Source organism: Engystomops pustulosus, chromosome 4 (genome assembly GCF_040894005.1).
Source record: "Engystomops pustulosus chromosome 4, aEngPut4.maternal, whole genome shotgun sequence".
Taxonomy (NCBI): domain Eukaryota; kingdom Metazoa; phylum Chordata; class Amphibia; order Anura; family Leptodactylidae; genus Engystomops; species Engystomops pustulosus.
In genome coordinates, this window is record NC_092414.1 from 144,298,076 (window position 1) to 144,323,585 (window position 25,510).

The 25,510-nt window shown below is 43.1% G+C and overlaps 1 protein-coding gene across 4 annotated transcripts in view; it reads left to right on the top strand.

The window, feature by feature from the left end:
• The first annotated feature begins 1,018 nt into the window (after nucleotides 1-1,018).
• Nucleotides 1,019-25,510, top strand: part of EDC3 (enhancer of mRNA decapping 3) — a 37,596-nt gene continuing 13,104 nt past the window's right edge. Inside the window, exons 1-5 of one of the 4 annotated variants that reach the window (XM_072147902.1) lie at nucleotides 1,019-1,108; nucleotides 3,031-3,226; nucleotides 6,030-6,319; nucleotides 7,156-7,212; nucleotides 14,638-14,991. In XM_072147902.1, coding sequence (XP_072004003.1) covers nucleotides 3,063-3,226; nucleotides 6,030-6,319; nucleotides 7,156-7,212; nucleotides 14,638-14,991 — 865 coding nt within the window. In that variant the 5' untranslated portion in view covers nucleotides 1,019-1,108; nucleotides 3,031-3,062. Of the gene's footprint in view, nucleotides 1,109-1,134; nucleotides 1,337-3,030; nucleotides 3,227-6,029; nucleotides 6,320-7,155; nucleotides 7,213-14,637; nucleotides 14,992-25,510 lie in introns of those variants that run through there. The other 3 variants (XM_072147904.1, XM_072147903.1, XM_072147905.1) reach the window with 3 other exon arrangements.

The window sequence follows — 25,510 nt, forward strand, 5'->3', positions numbered from 1 at the left end:
TCGGCTAGATGTGCCATAGCCCATTTGTAGGTCCACGCTGTAAAGTTTTTTTTTTTTAAATAAACACAAAACTTATCAGCCAAAATTTACCACTAAAATGAAGCACAACATGGAAGGAAAAGACAGTCTCATAATCGTTTTGATAAGTAACAGTGTTCAAAAGTTATAACCATATAAAGCAACGCAAGTCGGGCTGAGCCTTAAAGGGGTATTCCCATCTGGGCATTTACAATTAATTAAATTCATTTGCCTTATGTAAACATTTCTTCAATTCGTCCCTTAGAAACCAGATAGCTTCCTCGGATACGACCACCTCACATTCTGGCAGCGGTGGCCAGACTTGCGCTAAAGAGTCCTGACGGACCACCAGGGTTCAGCAATCATTACCACAGGGTGGCTGTGCGACATGTAGTAACTCCTGGACATTTTATATACAATAACCTTTTGTTTCTTTGTGCTCTCAAGGTGGCCGTATCCGAGGAAGCCATCTCGTTTCTAAGGGACAATATGGCTACATTTATGAGAAATTATCTTCACACAGGAACATTTTTTTTTAATAACATCTAATTGAAGAAATGTTTACATATGGCAGATTAATGAAACTGAATGTGAGTGACCAGATGAAGAATACCCCTTTAAGCTCCAAAATGGCTGCGTCCTTAAGGGGTTAAAGAAAAACACTAGAACACGTTTACATCTGCTTCTATAAGGCTAGATTCAGGAAGTAAGAGATATCCTTATGGAGACTTTTCGAATAAAGGCCACCTTGCAGGCATATGGAGACTTATAGGCACTGATGCTCCACCGGGGTATTCTGGCAAATACATGTTCCAGGATGGGACAAGGAAAATCTTGTAAGGCAGTCAAAAGTGGCAATGTTTTCCTTATCCCATACTGGAAAATGTATGTGAATATTTTCTAAGGCTTGGTCATTCATGGGTTAATAAATCTCCCTCATGAGGGAATTGTTTTCCTTGGTTTGAAGTAAGAAAGCCCTTGCCGCTTGTTTCCATAGCAACCGCTTACACTCCGCACTAACCGGCAGTGACGTTATTAAACGGGCGCCCGGAAACGGAAGTTACAGCTGGAGATTTCTGTGTAGCAGAAGGTGGGTTCACATTTATTTAAAAGTAGATGGTGCTTAATTTCCCGCCGATATTCTCGCGGGTGTCGTGACCGTACGTGATGTGCAGTGCTGTAAATCCAGACGTGAGCAGCATGTAGTGTATACGACTTCTCCAATAATGAGCCCAAGAAGTTCTGCAGTGACCCGCCATGTTCCGCATCTGCGGGCACAGTCCTCAGTTCAGAGTGACTTACCTTCCTGCAGTGCGGGGTAACTACCACGTTACACACATAACCCCCGGAGAGGTTCACGCTCATCGCGGCCATAGTGCTTGTTACCCAACTTTTCCAAAGCCCTGAGTGGTTGCTCAGCCCAGATTCTCATTCAGACTGCCGTAATGTTTATATTATTGGCTGCATCAATCGTGCTGTTGATTTGGATCATGGCATAAAATATAGGCCCAGTACAGTCACTGAATAGGGTCCAATGTGATAAACCTCGGCTGCACATGTGGCGTATGGCTCCAATAGTACATCTGCTGTATAATTAAACACTGAAATTCACTGGAGGCTTGTATTTGATGTATACATTGCCATTCTGGATCCTGGAAAAGCCTTACACAGGCCACAGCCAGAGTCTGCTTAAGGGGAGGTCTTAGCTTTATATTACCTCTGTGGCTTTGTATACCAACAGAGGCCACAGTGATGGCAGGCACCAAGATGGATCGGAATCATGGGGGATATCTGCTCCCCCAAAACGTCAGCAATCTCAGACAACCACTTTTAACTTACAAATTGCTATCCACAGGAGACATGATGAGTATCTTATCTGTGGGGGACCCACCACTGGGATAACTACAAATCCTTAGAACTGGGGTCACATGGCTGCCTGCATTAACGGACTGGAAGGGAAGAATTCCTGCTGTTCTTTCCCTCATCTCAGCCTGTAGCTAGAAGCTACCTTGTGGTGGCCACAGTGCAACTTAGTATGGGTACTGTTAGGTGCAGTGCAGGATTGTTGGGAGAAAAAGACTTACCAACTGCAGTGCCTGCACTATTAGGGTTAATACAGTGTCAGCACTGCTATGTTGCGAGCAGATGTAAAGTCCTTTCAACATACTAACGTGTAATGTAAGGACTCATGTTTTGTGCAGAGTACAGGCAGTCCCCGGGTTACATACAAGAGAGGTTCTGTAGGTTTGTTCTTAAGTTGAATTTGTATGTAAGTCAGAACTGTATATTTTATCATTGTAACCCTCAGCCAAATTTTTTTTTGTCTCTGTGACAATTGGATTTTAAAAATGTTGTATTGTCATAAGAACCAGGATTAACAATAAAGCTTCATTACAGACACCTGTGATAACTGTTACAGCTGATTATTGTAGCCTAGGACTAAAGTACAATAAATTACCAACATCCAGAGGTCCGTTTGTAACTAGGGGTCGTATGTAAGTCAGGTGTTCTTAAGTAGGATGCAGTTCTTAATAAGACAGTTATAAGCTGCACCCCAGGAGCTGGAACCATTGGACAGAGATAGGTAGGTATAAAGATCTTAGTGGATCACATAGAAGGGGATGATGTAGAAAAAGGTAGGCAACATAGAGGGATAAGAGAAGGGAAACAAAGAGAAATGGAAGGCATAGAGAAATAAAGACAGTGATATTTCGTAAAGATATTTAGTCAGGACAAAAATTTAGGTTAAATTGAGTTTTCATGTGAAAAAAATAGGGGTTTTCAATTTAGGTTTTTCACAGTGACTCCATGACTCAAGCTGAACAGAGAGATACCTTTTCTAAGGTTTATTTCTCAAAAACAAACCAGCAGATATGGCCATATATGTGTTTACGTATATGGCTAAGGTGGCCTCAGCAGCATTAACCTGAAATGTTGAATCCTGCTGCCAGGTTCCTTTTTAAACTTACTGTATACTTTTTGATGCTTTGACAAACTTGTCTTCTCTTACAGATATAGAAGATTGGAAAATTTAAGCCTATATTATGGCAGGAGATTGGCTGGGGAGCATTGTATCCATAAATTGTGGAGACACTCTTGGGGTGTACCAAGGTCGTGTATCTGCTGTTGATCAGCTTAATCAGACTATATCGCTCACACAGCCCTTTCACAATGGGGTTAAGTGCCTCGTTCCAGAGGTTACATTCGGGTAAGTTGACAACTTCTTTTCTCATGGATGTTGTCCCCTCATGTTTTTATACTGCAGCTGTCCACAGTGCCATTACAAACATCTTCAATGTTTGTATTTATGTACATGGGTACTAATGTTTCTGATATTGCTGCACTTTGTGTAAGCCTGAGTACAAGTCTGCAATAGTGGGGTTGGAAGTCGCTTCCTAACTGCCTTCACTATTGGTAATGGCTGTCAGTTGTTCTCGCCAGTAGAGTTGCCCCGCCTTTGGAAGCTGGCTTTTTGAGGTAGTAAAGCTAGAGCAGACAGCTACAGCATCCGGAGACGGAGCAACTCTCTTACTGAGAGCTGGACAGTTAGCAGAGGAATTGCCCTGCCTCAGGATGCTGTCAGCTTGCTGCTTGTCAGGTCATAGAGTAGTCGCAATAAAACTAAATCAAACCCCTATATTGCATGATATGTCACATACATCTCTCCAACTACAATGACTAAAATACAAAAGAGAAGATCTGTAAAGCTATAAACAAAAATATATACTTTATTATAACGCTAATAGACAAAAATATATATACAAATGTATACCATATGGATAAGAAAATCAAGGCAAGGGGAAAAAAGTGACCCTAGATGGAATAGGACCCCCACAAAGTACATAAACCCCCCTTTAATAAGCCCAATGATCCAATAATTATAAGTAAAAATTCAGTCAGAAATGTAAAGCAATCAAGGGTAAGGTAACTATTGCTCAATTAAACATAATGGCAACCGGAGGTACCTTTCAGCATCAAAGTATCATCAGTACACTTATCTCAAAGCATGATGATGGGCAATTAGGGGGGCTAATGGTACAGAGTATAAAGTAGCCATCACTGGTATAGACCCTGGACCAGTTAAAGTATTGGAGACAATTTAAATGTACTACTCAATGTCTCTGTTCATTGAAATTTCTGCTGCAAACGTTCATCTGAGCCCCAATGCTCTGATATTATAAGAAATCTACACTCACCAGCCACTTTATTAGGTACACCATGCTAGTAACGGGTTTGACCCCCTTTTGCCTTCAGAACTGCCTCAATTCTTCGTGGCATAGATTCAACTAGGTGCTGGAAACATTCCTCAGAGATTTTGGTCCATATTGACATGATGGCATCACACAGTTGCCGAAGATTTGTCGTCTGCACATCCATGATGCGAATCTCCCGTTCCACCACATCCCAAAGATGCTCTATTGGATTGAGATCTGGTGACTGTGGAGGCCATTTGAGTACAGTGACCTCATTGTCATGTTCAAGAAACCAGTCTGAGATGATTCCAGCTTTATGACATGGTGCATTATCCCGCTGAAAGTAGCCATCAGATGTTGGGTACATTGTGGTCATAAAGGGATGGACATGGTCAGCAACAATACTCAGGTAGGCTGTGGCGTTGCAACGATGCTCAATTGGTACCAAGGGGCCCAAAGAGTGCCAAAAAAATATTCCCCACACCATGACGACACCACCACCAGCCTGAACCGTTGATACAAGGCAGGATGGATCCATGCTTTCATGTTGTTGACGCCAAATTCTGACCCTACCATCCGAATGTCGCAGCAGAAATCGAGACTCATCAAACCAGGCAACGTTTTTCCAATCTTCTACTGTCCAATTTCGATGAGCTTGTGCAAATTGTAGCCTCAGTTTCCTGTTCTTAGCTGAAAGGAGTGGCACCCGGTGTGGTCTTCTGCTGCTGTAGCCCATCTGCCTCAAAGTTCAACGTACTGTGCGTTCAGAGATGCTCTTCTGCCTATCTTGGTTGTAACGGGTGGCGATTTGAGTCACTGTTGCCTTTCTATCAGCTCGAACCAGTCTGCCCATTCTCCTCTGACCTCTGGCATCAACAAGGCATTTCCGCCCACAGAACTGCCGCTCACTGGATGTTTTTTCTTTTTCGGACCATTCTCTGTAAACCCTAGAGATGGTTGTGTGTGAAAATCCCAGTAGATCAGCAGTTTCTGAAATACTCAGACCAGCCCTTCTGGCACCAACAACCATGCCACGTTCAAAGGCACTCAAATCACCTTTCTTCCCCATACTGATGCTCGGTTTGAACTGCAGGAGATTGTCTTGACCATGTCTACATGCCTTAATGCACTGAGTTGCCGCCATGTGATTGGCTGATTAGAAATTAAGTGTTAACGAGTAGTTGGACAGGTGTACCTAATAAAGTGGCCGTTGAGTGTACTGTCAGGAATCCACTAATTTAGTGGATCCTGACGGTAGATTCTCTAAATGTAATTGATTCCTAATCACTTATTATTTTCTAAAACCTAACCCCTGAGTTTTAATACTTTATAATATTTTATGCTAATTACTTGCACAGGCTACTGGGACGTGAAGTAGCCTCTGTTAACTTCGGGGATACAGGTTCTGTAAGCCTGAAGTAGCCTGTAGTTGCAGGGCCGCTTCCCCTGTGCACTCATGCCTCCTGTGACATGGCGACAGAGCCTGTGTAGGCACATTGGCTTTTGGAGCGTTGCCAGCCAGAGGGGAGCTCTGTGCATGCGTGGAAGCTCCAGGTCCCCTGCCGGCTTCACTGGGCCATTGTCGTGCCAAGAGCCACTGCGCCTGCCCAGGCCATGTCACCACGCTCACAGGTAGAATGGACGCGCAAAGGCAGTGACTCTGTAGATAATTATGAAAAGTGGTTAGAGTATAGTTAATTTACGCAATATATTAATTACAAATCCAGTGAAAAAGGGTTTACTGTTAATGTCAAGGAAAATTCCTGAAATGTCTTATGTGGTAATTTATAATAACCAGATCATTGTTTTCTCCTCTAGTGCAGGGGATATTGTAGAGCTGAAGATTTTGGAGATACCTATAGACAGCAGACGACAGACAAATTACAAGATTCCTGAAAAGACTACGGGTATTTCTACAGACTTTGTAAATGGTACAACAAAGCAAAGACCAGTAGAGACAAGTAATGCCCAGAACATTCCCCGGAGATCAGATGCAAAGAGCAATGATTTTGTAGACACGTCCCCACAACCGAGCTCAAAAAGTTATGTGGACAGGCACAGTGAAGGCCTCAACCAGCCCAAGAACTTTCGCCGTAGGCATAACTCATGTGAGTACTATTGACTTAATTTAATGAGAAGGTATCTTTTCCATTTTAAGAAATATATATATAAATGTTTTTTTTTTTTTTGTGTGTGATTCCTTTTTTTTCTTAATTTCGGGCAGCTCTCTGTGCCAAAAGTACTTCAGCAACACCCTTGTTCCCTATGGGGTTTTTTAGTTTATTTTTTTGGAAAGTTCCTCTGACTTCTACTTGAGAGTTAACTGGTTAAGTGTATTCTGTCATTATCCAGAAAATAAACCGTAAAGTTAGAGAGCACAGCAATACAGTCAAGCTATTTTTATCTTTGATACACCCCATCTTGGATACTCTCAGATGCTATTTTCCTTGATTGGGTGCTTGTAGCAATTGCTAGTTTTAGTTGAATTTCTGCTGACAAGTTCAACGTAAAAGCGTAACTGAAAAGTTATAATGATTTGATCCGCTTCCAAGTCATGTGATGTCATTCAAGGTCCTATAGATTTGTGACTGGGTGTAAGAAAGAGCCTTCAGAGGCTCTGCTGTTTTGAGAGATTGGTTAATACGCTTTATCAGCATTACACGCGATCTCTAGGACAGCTGTCAGAAGGGTCTGGCATCAGGGATCCTCCTGACTTCAGACCATAAGGCACAGGCACTTTTATAGTCCGAAAAATATGGTGATTTCTGGTAGCTTATAAACAAAAACTGCCAGGGGAGCATCTGCAGTGAATTAGTTGAAGGATATAGTGGTACCACAAGCACATGCCATTGCCCATATGCAAATTTGCTAACTTTAATGCAATCTATTTAAAAAGGACTCCATATTTATTTCCCTTATTCTTCTATCTATTCCTTGCTGGCAGCGCCTCCCAAATGCCTTGGATATTCTGTGGGGAGGAATCAGGAAACGGATTCAGCAGGTATTTTAGCTGTTTAGGTGGATTCCCAATAGCTGTTGATATTGAAATCTATATATGAATGTTATTATAATGTATCATGTCCCTGTACAAAAGTAGCCTAGTGATGTGACATGTACATGTCGGAGTAATGTGTATCAGCCTTGTGCTAGAATTCAGCCCGGAGTCACGTAATTGAGTTTTCTTTCCACTCATAGTGTTATCAGATATGGAATATGGATCTTTCTTTGCTGACCTTTTATTTCCATTGTTCCCTGTTAACTTTCCAATACTCTTATCTCTCTACACCTTATCTGTAACTTGTGCAGTCTGCACATTATATTGTCCTGGATATATGAGATATACGTGCCTCAAGCCTAGTAGGATAAATGTTTATTAATTATGCAGAATCTATTGACAGTTTTTTACTAATAAGACTAATAACAAGATCCCATAGCACTATACTGACTTGAACTCCCACAGTTTTTAGCTAAAAAATCCATACTTCCTATCATGCAAGGCAATGGGACAGATGTATCAAGCTGTCTAAAAGTAAGAATGTTCTTAGTTGCCCAGTGCAACCAATTAGGCTCAGCTTTCATTTTACCATTGCTCATGAATATTTTAAAAGGGAGTTGTAATTTGTTGCCATGGGCAACTAAGAACATTCTTACTATTAGATTGCTCGATAAATCTACCCCATTGTGTGTCTCACCTCATGTCTGCTCACCACTGCCACCTCCAGACCCTGCTGCAGAGGATGACCCCAAGGGAGTGGGTGGAGGGACTTGCCAGCAAACATGAGCTGAAACCGCATTGCCTTGCATGAATAGGACACGCCCTTGGAAATCCCTGATCCTTAAAGGGGTTGGCCACTTAAACTCATGTTTTTTGCAATATGTGTGTATGTGTGGGGGGCAGCAATTTCTGGATGATGAGGTAAAAGACACGAGACTTCACATATTGAGAAAGTAATTCAAAACATTTAATAGATGTAAATTACCTAATATCCGCCCCCACACATACACACATAACAAAAAAATGAGGTAAAGTGGCCAATCCCTTTAAGACCGGTTACCAGGATATGCAAACAAAATAGATTTTCTGGGTTTAGGAGCTATGCATTATTTAGCTAAAAACAGTGTGGTCACAAGTTAGTATAGTGCCATGGAACTTGTGATTAAGGTTATTAGTAAATCTGGTGACAGGTTCCCTTTAACTATGAAGTCACCGTCCATTGCTGTAGCAGGCAAAAGAAGGTTCATGACTATAATGCAAAGTTTTGGGTTTATTTCCATAATCATCTGTGTTTTGTGTGCACAAGCCCTTAATTGGATTTCCTACAGGATATGTCAAATTCATGATGCAGGTCCCCTCTACTCACTAGCTTAAGTTAACCCAACTTAAATATCAGAAAACACATTGTAGATTTAATTAAAAGTGCAGATCATTATGGAAATAATTGTGTTCATGAGCCCTTAGAGTGAGATTTTTCCTAAAAGTAACAAACTTCATTAGTCAGAAAATATTGATACTGCATGGACATATGTCGAGATATTTATACAGTGGGGGAAATAAGTATTTGTATCCAGGCCAATTTTGCAAGTTTTCCCACCTACAAAGAATGGAAAGGTCTGTAGATTTTATTGTCAACACTTCAACTGTGAAAAATAGAATCTAAAAAAAAAAAAATCCAGAAAATCGCATTGCATAGCATTTTATTGCAGGTAAATAAGTATTTGCCCTACCAACCAGCAACTCATTACCTGTATTAATTGTACACAGAGATTGCATTAAAGCCTCTACAAGTGTCTATAACGCATGCCAGTCTTGCAGTGAGTGTAGGAGTGTGTGTGCACCGCGGAGGCCAGAACTTCTTGTCCTGCACCAGTCTTCCGCCTCCTGACAGAGAGGGCTCATAACGATTGGGCGCTGGAGGGTTAACACACTGCCGGGTGGCCTGACAATGAGGAGAGGAAGCTTACTCTGCTCCCTCTGTGCAGAGCAGAGTGCTGTCTCTCTTCCCTCCGCCATGTGTGATTGATGCTGTGGCCGCTGGACAGACACTTGGAAGGTAACCAGTATTTGCTACTCTGTGTCCCACTCTCTACAATGCCCCCCTCCCTGCTCTCTCAGATGTGCAAGCACTATGACCTGACCCTTGCCCTCCTCCTTACATGCCTGCATTGTTTTTGCATCTGTGAGATGTCAACTAAATATTAACTCTTTAGTGTACCCCTGTTCCCCAAGCACGTTTATATTTTCTCTACTTGACAGTTTTACCATTTTCATGTCTTGTAGGTAGAGATTGCCTGTACAAATGAATAGTCTGCGTCAGACTATTTTCCCCTCTCCCTCCAACCTGCTGCAAGGTGCAGTCTCTTCACTGCAGCAGTTTGCGAACCGATAGGTCACATGAACGGAGTGCAAATGTCCGGTCACATGACCTTCTGCAGCGGTGGGGAGTGAGCCCTTGTCCCCGTGGACCAGTGTGTGTTTACGTTTACAGCGCTCATACTGAGCACTCCCACAGAAGAGGGAGAAAATAGACATGCAGAGAAAATGTGGTGTGTACCCTCTCTGCATGTCTGTATAAATGGAGCCCCAGTTTAGAAATAAAAGAATGTGTTATCCCCACCACCAAAAATTAAATGGGTGGCCAGTAGAGATGAGTGGACCCGACTTCCATGTTCGGTGTATTGTGTTCAGCTGTGCGCCCCAGAAATAATGCCGGATTGGTAGCCTAACGGCCAGTGTGGCAAATTGACGCCGCCTGAAACTAGCCATTGCTATGATTGGCAGGGTGACACACCTGGTCAATCATATCCCTGGCTTGTTGTAAGGGGCGTCAATCTCCTCCTAGATTGGCTGTTCGGCCACCAATCCAGCATTTTTTGGGCGCATGGCCTAACTAGAAAGTATATTTCTTGGCAGAAAGCCATGGCCTGGACAGGAAGGTCTGGGGGGATAGAAAACATTGGTGGTAATGATTTTCTTGTGCAAATATTCTTTTATTCACACTATATGTGTCTAGGAGTTATTTATATGTATTACTGAAAATTGCATACTCCTCCTTGGCTAAAAATACTCCTCAAAATTGTTGAAAGGAGTAGTATTGCCCTTCTGGAAAAAAGTGTGACCTCTAATTGTACCTGTTTGAACCTGTTTCCTGTAAAAAAAAAAAAAAAAAAAAACCCTGTCCACATACCCAATCAATCTAACTGTATTTTCTCCATCATGACCATGGTCAAAGCACTGTCTAAGGACACCAGGGAAAATTGTAGACCTGCACAAGGGTTAGATGGGCTACAGACAAGCCGCTTGGTGAGAAGACAACTGGCACGATTATTAGAAAATGGAAGAAACACTAGATGACCACTTGGTCTAGGGCGCTATGCAAGATTTGCCATGTTGGGCAGGTATGATTCTGAGAGAGGTCAGGAATCAGCCCAGGAGGACCTGGTCAACGAAGCCAGGTGGGAACACATTACTAAACTCACTATGCTGTCATGGATTAAAATCATGCAAGGTCCCCCTGCTCACACACAGCCAGGGCAACTAAGGAGCGGCTCCATATGAAGTATTTTAAGGTCCTGGAGTGACCTGGCAAGTCTCCAGACCTGAACCCAATCAGAAATCTTTGGAGATTGCTAAAACTCAATGCAGATTTATCAAGTGTCTGAAAGTCAGAATATTTCCAATTGCCCATGGCAACCAATCACAGATCCCCTTTAAAATATTCATGAGCACTGGTGAAATGAAAGCTGAGCTGTGATTGGTTGCCATGGGCAACTGGAAATATTCTGACTTTCAGACTGCTTGATAAATCTGTCCCAATGTTGTCCAGCGACAACCTTGCAGCCTCATGGAGCTGTATGGAGGTCTAAAATCCCAGTGGAGTGCAGTGTGTGCAGACTTGGTCAAGAAATGCAGGAAGCGTCTGACCTCTGTAATTGGTTTCTGTACCATATATATGGTATATACGTTTTGTTTTTTTCCTATGGTATCAAATACTTATTTCATGCAATAAAATGCTAATTATTAAAAAATTATACAATGTAATTTTCTGGTTTTTGTTTTCTACATTGTCTCTCACAGTTGAAGTGTATCTACAATACAAATTACAGACCTCTCCATTCTTAATACTCTCAATACTTATCTCCACCCCCTGTAGAAATACTGAGGGGGAAAAAAAATATTTGATACATTGCTGATGTAGTAAATGTTTCCACCAATGGTGAGGTCTGTAATATATATATAAAGAAGGTACATTTCAAATTGAGAGAGATTGTAGAAAAAAAAAGTAGGCGGATGACAAAAGCTGCAGTTTTCAAGCCTGCTCCAATTTCGGCATGCAACTGTTCATACATGACTTCTGGGATTTTGAATATAGACAATTTATCCTTTGCACGTATTTGTATTTCTTTTCTTTTTATTAAATTGGTCCTTGGGTTCTAGTGGTTGGTGGTTTTTATACATATTGCGCAAATGTATACCTTCCTTTTTCACTACATTTTGCACATAAATAGAAAGCAACACAATCAGTTGACAGGTTATGTGAAAATACCACCTAGCATGACCACCATCAAAGTATAACATTGTCAAAATAAATCATGCTTATTCCCTAGACCTCAACATATCCTTCAAATTGGACATTAATGGTGCTAGGATGTTGGCCAAGTTCGGGCAGGTTTGTAAAGACATGATGTATTACTTACGTCCTTTTGAAGTTAAGGGGTTATCTGCTTCAGGCAAATCTAAAGAAGGGGTATTCAATCTGATCCTCTGGAGTTGTCATGCCATGAAATACCTTTTTCTATACATTTGGGGGATTTAACATTTTTTTACAAAGCTTTGTCATTTTGGACATTTTAAGCTGATCACCTTATTTTACCTCCATTAGACTTCTGTACCATAAGCTGCACCCTCCTCATAATTGTTTTGTCTTTGTTCTTTAAACATTCCAACACATTATTAAAGGAACAATCCCTTATGGTATTGCATCATTTGTTTGCTGTTTCTATTCCTATTTATATTACATTAGAATGGTTGGTTGGTTATTTTATTTTACATTCATAAGATTTCCCTGGACTGTTCAATACAGGCACTTCTCAGGGGCACATACCCTTCTATTGTAGTTACTTGTAGTAGGTAGGTTACTGTTAGATAGTTATCATTGAGCTCACAGCTTGCCTTCCTTGACTATATGGTATGGTTTGGTCATGTGCTACTGTGCTGAGGGATCATGATATTGATAGCAATGTATTGATGAGGAGAAGAAAGGGGAAATCAAGGTTGAGGTTTTTTTTTTACTTACCAGCAGAGACTGTGGATAGTAAGTGCTGTAAATAATGCAAATGTGTTGTCTGATGCTTATGTATGTTGATAGATACAGAGAGATGGAGAGATCCTTATTTTAGTTATTTTATTTGTTTGCTGTCAAGTTGGGCTTTTTGTTTAAGTCTACCTGTAGATAAGTGTTTTCCAGCGCCTTTCAGGCTTTGAGATGGTTTCCCACCACCGAAAAGGAGAAAATCCTTGCACGCACCATTTCTGCAGAATTGGAAACAATGTTTGTTTTCTCTTTTTCTGTAGGGATTCATTAAAGACCTTTCTCCGCCAAAAAGAGAATGCTGCTTAATAAGCCCTACACATACACAATTAGATTAAACATTGCCTGGGCTGGGGTAGACAGAGTTCATGTCTCAATGCGTGCGCTGCCTCCCAGCTCACTCATACTGTCACGGAGATACAGTGCTGCAGTTCATCCCCCAGGAGGTGGGAATTCCTTCCTCAGCACGAGATGTGAACAGGTTGTAAGCCACAAGCACGTACGCTGTCACTCAAAAGTAGGACACTGCTGTACTTTTTCCCTATATATGAAATTCCTTGCCTTTTCAGTGAGGAGAGGGGAAAAAAATTGCTGCATGCTATAAAACGTGAATATAACCTCACAGCACGCAAAGGCATTTTTTTTTTTTATTCTTGCTAAACAGTTCTGAATAGTTTCATAATACAGTATTATGGTAGTGTATGGGATTATCAGAAATCATATTAGTATAATTTAATTTTTGATCCATAGCAAATAACTGCAGTGCCACTGGCTCTGTCCAGTGTCCATGGGATTATATATATCTCTGGATCCTTCGGTTGTGGCTCGTTTCTGTTGCTTGCGTAATGACTAGTGTTGTGCTAAATCCCACAGCCATTTTGCAACATGTGCAGATACGCTTAAGAAAAAAATATTTTTCTAAATTGATCTCAAGTAAGTCGAGCTGGTTAGCAAAAGATGAGACTATTTTTGGAGCTCCCATAGACCTGAATATACAGATAGTTATTTTGTTCTTGAAAGGTAGGACTTGCATCTCTTTCACACTTGTAGCATACTCTCTACTTAGAAGGAAAATTGTCACCGGAACCTGCATATAGAGTATGAAATACTTTTTTGTCTTTTGTTAAAATTGTTCATTTACCAAAGAAAATTTGTCTCCAATGTCTTAGACAAATGAGCTGAAGAGAGTAATTTTTTTCCCTCAGCTGGAGGTCAATAGCACCTACAACCATGCTTCTGGTGTGTTTTTAAAGTTGGGTTACTGGTCTTTAAAATAGCTTCAGTGTGGTTATGTGTGCTATATAACTGAAGAAATGTTTTAAAGACCTAGTTGGGAATTTGATCTTTATATGCATCTCGCATATTTTATTTCCTTCCAGAGGGTGCTGTTAGTTTGAAAATGCCTGTGACAGATTTCCTGTAATTTAGAAGTGAAAGCTTAAGATGTGAGATTATGTTCTGAGACTCTATACAGCTGTGGGGGTTTGTGGAAACATCCCGGGAGTATCAATCCATAACTGGATTTGAAACCAGGGTCACTTTCATACTGGACACACGTTTTTTTTCAGTGAGATCAGCTTAACTTTCCCTATTACCAGGAAAAAGTTGGGCTACTGATCCCCAGAACAAATGTTGGATGATCATATTTAGTCTCCTTTCCTATTGGTGTCTTAATATTAACCTGTTAGAAATGCCTTCAGAAAATGTAAACCTAGAAACTATTATTTTTATGTTTTATTCTTGTGCTTGTGACACCATGAACAAAAGTGCAACTTTTTCAGCTGTCATTTTTTAAAGTAAAGTTTGTGTGATTTTGAATTTGTTCTATTGTGTATATTGTGACTCAGCATATGACCTTACTTACCATAGGTCCTCTGAGGACACATGTGTATGAAAGACAGATCTGAGTGTAGGAGATGGAGTAGCGCAATGAGAACAATATACAAAATGAATCCTTGCAAGACAAGCAAATCTCTCTCAAGTACATAATGTTCTAATGACAGGATAGCACGAAAACCTGCCACCAGGCTTACAGTATATTTGCAATCCACTATGTAACTTAAATCCATAACAAAGATCTTTGTCAGAAGATTAATTATTCATTTTTTTTCACTAAGGGTCATCAAGCAGTCGGTATCCAAACCAAGTCACCCCTAAGAAGAGTGGCCCCAAGAATGGGCAGCTAAAGGCTCGAGATGATGAGTGCTTTGGAGATGACTTGGAGGAAATTCCAGATACAGATTTCGATTTTGAAGGAAATCTTGCTCTTTTTGACAAAGCAGCTGTCTTTGAAGAGATAGATACTCATGAAAGAAAGGGTGGAGGTGGTACTGGTGGCGGGTCCAAGTCTCGGGGAACTCCCAATGAAAGAGCCCCGACATACAGACATGATGAAAACATACTTGAATCTGAGCCAATAGTATATAGAAGAATAATAGTACCACAGCCAGGTAGCAAAGAATACTGTACAGGTAAGTAAAGTGAACTAAACACTCTGCATTATAATCTACTGTATGATACTACCAGTAGCGTAACTAGGAGAGGCTGGACCCCCTTCGCCAGGCAGCCTTCTTATCACCAGTCTTTAGTGTCGGGTCAGATGCTGTGGCCACTGCAGGCCCCATAGCAGTCGCTATGGCTACTACCACTGTAGTTATGCCCCTGGATGCTATTGGTTTGCTGTCTTGTACTCATGCCATAAATGGTTTGAGCTGTTGAATTTGGTCTGGTTTGTTTTTTCAAGACTTTTGTTGCACAACTTTCTGGCATCAAGCATTGATTATAAGACTGTGTTCACATGCTACATTTAAAATATGTTTAAAAACACAACTCCTAAACCCATATGATTAGAAACGAGTAGCGTGTATTGCTGGTAATCGAACCCACATGCAAACCACATGGTGTTCGTTCTAACTCTCAAAAGCGTTTTTTTCTAAGGCTGATGCCCCACATGGCATTTTGAACCTGTTTTTGGTCCGTTTTTAAGCAATCTGTCCAAAACCGCGTGTGTTAAAAAAACGCATCCGTTTTTGACCAGATTTAATTACCGTATATACTCGAGTATAAGCTGACCCGAGTATAAGCCGAGACCCCTAATTTTACCACCAAAAACTGGGAAAACCTATTGACTCGAGCATAAGCCGAGGGTGGGAAATGCATTGGTCACACACCCAGCCAAGTATATAGCCAGCCCCCTATAATATACAGCTTGCCCCCAGTAGTATACAGCCACCCCAGCTTGCCCCCAGTAGTATACAACCACCCCAGCTTGCCCCCAGTAGTATACAGCCACCCCAGCCTGCCCCCCAGTAGTATACAGCGTGCCCCCAGTAGTATACAGTCAGACCAGAATTAAAAAAAAAAACCCGTATTTACTCACCCTCCGGTGGCCCCGATGCGCAGCGCTCCTCCCCCGATGTCATCGCGGCTCCTCTTCTGGCTTCCGCGCTATCTTCTTTAACATCGTGTTGTTCTTTCCCGTGCGGCGCCTAGTATGACGCGCCGCTGCTGACGTCATACTAGGCGCCGGGAGAAGAACAATGGCGCCCAGCACGATGTTAAAGAAGACAGAAGACGGCGCGGAAGCAAGAAGAGGAGCCAGGAAGCCAGAAGAGGAGCCGTGATGACATCGGGGGAGCAGCGCTGCGCATCGGGGCCACCGGAGGGTGAGTATATAAGTTAATTTTTTTTGTCCATTTTTAATTATTGTATTGACTCGTGTATAAGCCGAAGGGGACGTTTATCAGCACATTTTTTGTGCTGAAAAACTTGGCTTATACATGAGTATATACGGTAAGATAATTGGTAAAAGCTGTCAAAAACGCATGCTGTTTTTAATGGACTGCTTAAAAACGAGCCAAAAACGGGTTCAAAACGCCAAGTGTAGCATCACCCTAAATGCATCTGCAGTTGGGACAAGCTGCTCATCGCTGCGCTACAATTGCGTTTCTGTACGCATGGCTGTTGTGTGTGTATAAAAATAAGTCCTTTTCATTTGTTTTTCTTGCAACTTTCTAAGACACAGACCTAAAAAAATGATGCAGTCTTTTACAATAATTTTATAAAGATATAAAAGAAGATATAAAATACACATTTTATTAAATGTTTAAGAGGATACATACATTACAAAATTAGTGCACTACATTAGAGGGACACACAATATCATGGCGACTCTGGCAAAAACTGACCGAGGCCTCATTCACACTGCCGCATGGGGACGTATATACGGCCGACGTATATGCGGCCAATATACGTCCCCCATAGACGGCAATGGGCGCACGGCGCCCTACAGGACCAGTACGGTGCAGCACATGTGTGGCTCCGTACCTCGTGAAAAAATAGGACATGTCCTATCTTTTCATGGCATACGGCGCCGTGCGCCATACATTCCTATGGAGAGGGGCAGGGGTGAGCAGCACTCTCCCCGCGCGCTGCTGTGTGCCCGCCGTGCTATGGTACGGCGGGCAACGGTAGTGTGAATCCAGCCTTGGAGTATAAAAGAGCCACACATGTAATGAGTTCTGGAAAGATACAGTAAACTATTGTTTTACATGTACCTGAATTAAAGGAAACCTACCACTTGTAGTGGCAGGTTTCCGATGAAAATACCGGGCACCAGCTCAGGGTGAGCTGGTGCCGGAGCTTATTTTAGTTAGTGTTTTAAACCGCGGTTTACCATAAATGCAATTTAAAAGGTAAGTGATATCCAAGACCTAGTACAAATTAAAGTGCATTGTATTTGCCTAAGTCAGAGAGAGCCAGCGTCTACCCGGATGGTTGACACCCTTTCAAAGACAGTAAGTCATGCTTGGGATGCGTTGACCCCACAGATTTGCTGTAACTTGCCCCTGTTTAGCACATGAACCCTTAAAAATGCACCTGTTAATAATCGCATATCTCCCACCAACCAGGAATGGCTTGGGTGATGTGCCATTGTTAAATGAAACCTACCATCAGAATTTTACCTTTAACAGGAAATCTACCACCAGGATTCAAGGATTGTAAACCAAGCACACTGACATGCTGATGTGTGCCCTCTCTGGCAGCATCTGCTGCTCTTTTATCTTGTTACGCCCTTGTTTTTAAGGGAAAAGAAAGCTTTAAGAATTATGCATGACTCAAAAAGATGCCTTTTGTAAAATCCAGGGCATAAGAAGCTAAAAGAGGAGCAGATCCTGCCAGAGAGGGCACACACCAGTGTTTGGTTTACTCTTTACCTAATCCTATGATATCTAAGGTAAACTACACTTTAGCTAATATACAAATGATTGGCAGAGGCTACTGGGGCATGAAGTAGCCTCTCAGGGGAGCGGGAGAACAGCAGTGTACATCGGCATTGAATGCAGAGATACTGGGCATGCGCAGAGCTCCAAAGGAAAGGTAGCAGGACGATGCACAGGTAGGAGGCATCGCTGAGGTTACTGGGGTGTGGAGAAGCCTTTGCTCCCATTGCCCAGGGAGGCTTCATCAAGGCCCAGAATCCTCTGTCGATGGTTATAAACTGTAGTTTAGCTTAAACACATCATAAGATAAGAATTTAGAAGTTTACAATAAACCTACCATTACATCTACCTTAATAGGTAGATTTCTGATTGTAGGGTTGGCCACTTTACCTCATGTTTTCTGTAATGTGTGTGTAAGTGTGGGGGCAGGATATCAGGTTATTTACCAATATACATCTACCGTATTTAAAGTTGTGCACCTCTTCTTGATATGTAAAGTGAAGCCTCCTGTCAGCCAGAGATTCCTGTCCATATCATGGCCGCAGATGGAGGATCATGTGATCTTTCCATGAACAAACGCCCTGCAGGGACCTTATTTTATTCATGAATATAAGATTGCTCATGGCCAGATATTGCATGCACCAACTGCAGCCATTTTATGTACATGCATCTCTGGCCGATGAGGTAAAAGACTGGAGGCTTCACTTTACATCTCAAGAAAGCGGAGCAGATCTTTTGATAGATGTAAATTGCCTAATAGGTAGCTGTCCAGGTGGTTGCTTAAAGAAATAAAGATGTACTTACCTTCTGGCGCCCTCCGGGTGTCCCGCGCTGCTGTTGCTCTGGTCCGCGCGCCATTCTGGCCGCGGGAGCAGCGCTGAATTCAGCTTCCAGTCGGCTGTGGCCAGCCCTGTCCACCCGTCCCTATTCACAGCATTGTATATGCGGGATGGATGGTGGTCTGGTCCTGCCGGATGCTGAGTCCATCACTGCTCCCACGGCCATGTTTGTTTACATGGCACCCGGACCAGAGCAACAGCAGCGCAGGACACCCGGAGGGCGCCAGAAGGTAAGCACACATTTCTTTCTTTTTTTTTTTTTTTAGCACCCCCTCTTTTTTGTAGAGTGTGTAAGTGGCCAGCCCCTTTAATAAATTTTGAGTATTCTGTAGTGTTTGTATGGGTTTCCTCCAGTTTCCTCCCACACTCCAAAACATACTGGTTGGTTGATTAGATTGTGACCCCAATAGGGACAGGGACTGATTTGGCAAGCTCTGTGTAGTGCTGCGTAATCTGTGTGTGCTATATAAATAAAGAATTATTATTATTATTATTGTAGTAGTAGCTGCTGGTGGTAGTAGTAGTGTAATACAATGCAATACAGAATTCACTGAAACATATTTGCAATGTGTTGGTTTTTTTTTGTTTTGTTTTGTTTTTTTACAAGATCTATAAGAAGTAAAGCCTCTATGTAATACCGCATGTTCACAGAGTTGTGCAATTTAGTTTTCAGATCCTTGTGATTGTTGCAGACAGAAATGGGTTACTGGAGTATTGTATGTATTACATGTGACCCTTGCCCCTTCCCACAGTGTGAATGATTGCCTTGCATGTGTTGCGTGTTAAGAGTACTGCTCAGTCAGTATCTGCCTAGCTTCACTACCAGCTGTAAAATCTCATAGTAAAACTTTTCAAACGGCCCCCTCCCCTCCCTTCCCTCCTTTCTGGGCCTCTTTAATTGCTTGGCTTCCTGAGCAGCCAAACCCCCCTCCTCCCCCAGCTTCCTATCCACAGCGTGCCCCATTGTGCCGGTGGTTTAGCTTGTTGAGAAGAACATATAGTGCCTTGCTCAGCTCCCTCCTCCCCATTTCACTTCATATTTTATGTTTAACTTCATTTTCTCATCTCCCTAAGGAGCTCTTGTTCCCTCTATAGCCCAATGTAAAGTTTATCTTCCATCCCTTATTACCTCTGCTGTGGTTTGACTAGAATTGCTTTGCGTGTGTACGAGACGGGAGGCGTTCCTTCTTCACTCGCACATATGTCATCCAGTAATTAAAAGTCTAAACATTAGCTTTAGATTCTCCCTCATTGCGTGACAGAACTTTCTCTTCACCCTCTCTGCCCTCCATTAGGTTGTGTGCGATGGACCGATTCACCTTGGCAAAAGCGAAGGAGTTAAATGCTCTGCCTGCCAGTTCCTGGAAGTTACCTTCCTGCTACAGTGTGAGCATGCCAGCAGGAGAATGTTGTGTGGCACGCAAGGTGTTAGGAACATTCATTATGTAAGCATTTACAGCACTACACATGCTAATGTATCCAGAATCGCTGGCATGCTGTATTCATGGCAAGAATCGATTGTGTATGGACCGACAAATCATCAAGACTTTATATTGTAGAATTTTGGTCTGTCCTCTGTTTCTAGAATGTTTATTAACTGGACAACACATATCCGTCTGCCTTGAGATGTTGGTCCATTTTAACCTCACCTAAGATTGACAATTTTGGCAACTTAATTTATCACATAAGATAAATCTACAACGGCAATCTTAATTTTTTTTTTTAAAGTGGGGTTAATGGTTGTGTACAAAGGCAAAAAGGATCATTTGTGCTGTAGAATCGACATGAGAAAACCAATTTTGATTTTTTTCTCTTGCTCCAGCTTGACAGTACGACTCTTTGCACATACTTTAGGGCCGCATTCACGTGTGTCATTTTGGAAATGCAATGTTACCTCAACATGTGATCATAGATAGAGGCATTGGATTGCGTTCCGAACCACAATCCAAAAGTCTATGGCTGCCTGAAAAAAGCAATCCGATTTATTGACATGGAGAAAAGCGTCACCTTTCACTTAAACACCCGCTATTTACAAAATGGGAAATTATGAAAAATGGACTAATAAACCTAGGGGTTTGGCCAGGCTAAGGAACATATTGTAAGAATGATTATTCGTGTGAATGGAGGCTATGCTTGCGTGTGACTAGTGAACAGCTGGGGAAAGCAGGTGCAGCTGGAGTAACCTGTCTGACGGCTCATTATCCTTTTTTCATTCATGTACCGTGTCAAGGAAGTCAATATTTGGTCAGATTTCTATACATTTAAGATGTCAAGATTGCAAACTTAAAGGGAACCTGTCAGGTGATTTGGGACACTAAACCACCCACAGGTCCGTACATGGTGGTTTAGTGTCCCAACTCGCCCTGTTTGATTTTTAGGCATTATGGAAAATAAACATAATACTCACCTTGTCCCTCGTTCTATTACACCCCTGCTTCACTGCGCAAGCGCCATATGTGCAGTGCATGCGGAGTGTGAAGTCAGGATACTGTCCTGGTTTCACATTGTGTGATGAGGTGCCTCCACGGGATCTTCTGATGTGAGGCCAATGTGTCTCATTGGACTATATAAAAGTTTATTTTTTTTAACATGCAAAGACTTCTAAAAGGTCAATTTGGGACCCTGCACCACAGGCCCATAAGAACCTATGGTTGGTTTAGGGTCCCACATCGACCTGACAGGGCTTCTTTAAATAGATGCTTAATATTTAGTGATGTAATGGCCCAAGTTGATCTGGGAATCCACTGGGATCTATTTAATCCCCCCCCCCCCCAATTAACCCCATAATGACTTGGCCCTTTTTCTCTTTTGCATTTCCATTTTTCACTCCTCACCTAAAAACTTTATTTTTACATGTACAGAGCTGTGTGAGGGCTTGGTTTTGTCATAAATTGTACTTCATAGCGACGGCATTAATTATTCCATGCTGTGTACCAGGAATGCCATGCCTGGGCATTACATTACTAGAGGTGGCCATGACAAATGCATTTCCCACCCTAGGCTTATATTTGAGTCGATAAATTTTCCAAGTTGTGTTAAAATTAGGGGCCTTGGCTTATAATCTAGTATATATATTTTTTGTCTTCCATGTGATCTTTGTGCTGGGGTGATGCCCTGGGTGCCCGCCCACAGAATGGCCTACTTGTGGCCTAGCAAGTCTAATTGCGCATATCATATACTGCAATACTTATGTATTGAAGTATATGGAGAATTTGCTATGGATCTGTAAAGGTGAGCCACTGGTCCATAAGCCCTCTCCATACTCCCTTAGTGGACTTGTGGTTGTACTAACGCGTCACAAGTTGTTAAGTCTTAATGTTTTTCAGTCTGCATTCACATGTTGAATTTCAGGTATTTTGAAACGCAAGGGGCATGGTCCGATGTATGTGTTTGCTCTGAAACATGCGATTGGGAATGTTGACCACTTGCTTGCTGGTTAATGTAAAAGATGTGGCGCACTAGGATTAAGGATTGTGAACCAAACACACTGTCATACTGGTGTGTGCATCCTCTGGCAGGATCTGCTCTTTTTTTAGCTTCTTATTCCATGTTTTTTACAAAAGAAAAGTTAATATTATGCAAATGCACCTGAAAGGCTTCAGGCTCCTTAGGTTTAATGGAGCCAGGGCCCATTGGCCTCATTTGCATAATTTTTAATTTTTTTTTTTTTCCTTGAAAACAAGGGCATAAGATGCTTAAAGAGTGTATCCGGACAGAGGGTGCACAGACCAGCATGTCACTGTGCTTGGTTTACAATCCCTGTTCCTGGTGGTAGATGTCCTTTAATTTTCACTGCATATATAGTATTTTAATGGCAGTGGTTGGATCCTTGCTCGCAATTTTTTTTTTCTCTTTTTTTTTTTTTTTCTTTTTTTTTTTTCTTCATTCTGGATAAATTGTAATGAGTTGCTGGGGAAGAAGGGCACAGGGCGGAAGGGCAAGCTTTGGCTTTTGGCCAGTTCCATCAACATATCGTGACAAGGAGAAGTACTCTTGCCAGAAGTCGCCAGCTGCCTCTATCTGAGGTGAGAGGCTTGGCTACATGCCTTGGCTCTTGTGCCAATTCTTTATCAAAGCTACCAGGCTTTCGTGCAATAGAACAACAGACTCTGCTCCCCATGTGACATGGGTGGCACCCATAGTAAAATTAGTCTACTTGTTGCACGCAACTCTGTAAAATGTTTAAGGAAACACATGGTCTGCTCTTGCTATATCTTTCCTTATCAGAATGCTGGCCCTTTTGAACTCTGCCCTTTGCCTTAAGTACAAGCTCACTTTTTAACGACTTTGAAATGTTTATCTGCAGGACCATTTCTCCATTGAAATATCATAGAATGCCATATAATATGACTGTGCTCCAGTAAGAAATTGACAGCTGAGTTGTGATAGACCAACTTGATCTTTCTGTTAGAGAACCTGTCATGCAAATTAACCCACCCAAAATACAGACTTGGCTAAAAACTAAAAAAGCTTTGCCCTTTTCCCAAAATGGTTCCTTTCCATGGCTGCAGTGTTGCATATAAGTTTTCAAACAGAATTTGTAACTCGCCTTATGCGAGTCCATCACACTAACTGAGTTAATTTGAGCCCTGCATCTTTGAGTTACTTGCACTGTTCTGCCTCTTTGTTCCTGATTGACGAGTCTCAGGGTTATGATATTCTGCTGTATGGAACATGGAGAGCAAGCTCATTGGGCACTTGAAGTGAAATCTAAGGCCCTCTTTCATCTGCAAAATCTACCCCAAACATCACATGAAATCACAGCAGCATCTATGGAAGATGGGGAGGAGTAGACCATGGAGGCTGCTGTGATTTCATGTGATTTAGATATATGCATGTTGTACAGTTTTCTATTGTTAGGATGCTAAAGGACCTGTGATGATCTCAGCATGTCCTGAGACCACGGTGAGGAGAGGCATGGAACATGGGGAGGTGTAGATGGAACAGGCTGGCCGAGCAGGACAAGCCTTCTCTGATTCCGGGGAATACAAGATAAAGTTGATTTATTTGTATGTAAAGGAAACAATTTTTAGCTAAAAGAAGGTTGACTGTTGGTTAATATTGCTCTATAGGAACCTGTCCCTAGCTGTATATGTGCAAATGTTGTAGTAGGTTCTCTTTAAGTTTCTGGCCTACTGCACAGAATCCAGAACTGCAATCCACTGGCAATGGTAATTTCTTTTAGGATGCAGTCACACAGGGGGCAGAGGTCGCACTAACATATTTCTAGAAGGGTAATAATACTCCTCTTACTATTTTTGAGGAGTATTTTTAGCCAGGAAGGAGTATGAAATTTTCAGTAATACAAGTATATAACTCATGGCTGTATATAATGTTGATAGACGCTAATTATATAAGAAAATCATGTGTCAGTATCTTCTGTGTTTAAATAGCAAATGGAGGCAGATATAGTGATGTTACATCATGCATTGACCAAACTGGAGCCAACGCCACCAACCCCCCAACCAAACCTCGCTGAAACCTCCCACCACCACACTGCGGCCCGCCGAGACCGCCCACCACCACACTGCGGCCCGCCGAGACCTCCCACCACCACACTGCGGCCCGCCGAGACCTCCCACCACCACACTGCGGCCCGCCGAGACCTCCCACCACCACACTGCGGCCCGCCGAGACCTCCCACCACCACACTGCGGCCCGCCGAGACCTCCCACCACCACACTGCGGCCCGCCGAGACCTCCCACCACCACACTGCGGCCCGCCGAGACCTCCCACCACCACACTGCGGCCCGCCGAGACCTCCCACCACCACACTGCGGCCCGCCGAGACCTCCCACCACCACACTGCGGCCCGCCGAGACCTCCCACCACCACACTGCGGCCCGCCGAGACCTCCCACCACCACACTGCGGCCCGCCGAGACCTCCCACCACCACACTGCGGCCCGCCGAGACCTCCCACCACCACACTGCGGCCCGCCGAGACCTCCCACCACCACACTGCGGCCCGCCGAGACCTCCCACCACCACACTGCGGCCCGCCGAGACCTCCCACCACCACACTGCGGCCCGCCGAGACCTCCCACCACCACACTGCGGCCCGCCGAGACCTCCCACCACCACACTGCGGCTAACGCACAATGTATCCCTCTCCCCATGTGACCAAACTGTGGCAGCCGCCGCCGAGCCCCAGTGGCCAGACTGCAGCCGACACTGCAAATCCATGATAGTTGCTTTGTAAAATGCTTTTTTTTAAAAGAAATTTTGGTTTATTTTTTTTGGTGTCTGTGTTGGGGGGAGGCATTTTTTTTTTAGGTTTTTTATTAATTGAATTTTTGTCTTTGTCATTTTTTATGTGTTTTTACTGTTTATGCAGTCCTGTTTCACATACACCTCATGCCACCTCAGCACTCGCCAGACACGCAGTCCCACGTAACCTATACCTCATGCCACCTCAGCACCCGCCAGACACGCAGTCCCACGTAACACACACCTGCCACCTCAGCACCCGCCAGACACGCAGTCCCACATAACCTATACCTCATGCCACCTCAGCACCAGACATGCAGTCCCACGTAACACACACCTGCCACCTCAGCACCCGCCAGACACGCAGTCCTAGGTAACATATACCTCATGCCACCCCAGCACCCGCCAGACACGCAGTCCTACGTAACACACACCTGCCACCTCAGCACCCGCCAGACACGCAGTCCTACATAACACACACCTGCCACCTCAGCACCCGCCAGACACGCAGTCCTACGTAACACACACCTGCCACCTCAGCACCCGCCAGACACGCAGTCCTACGTAACACACACCTGCCACCTCAGCACCCGTGAGACATCCATTCCTACGTAACGCACACTTGCCACCTCAGCACCCGCCAGACACGCAGTCCCACATATACCTCATGCCACCTCAGCACCAGACATGCAGTCCTACGTAACACACACCTCATGCCA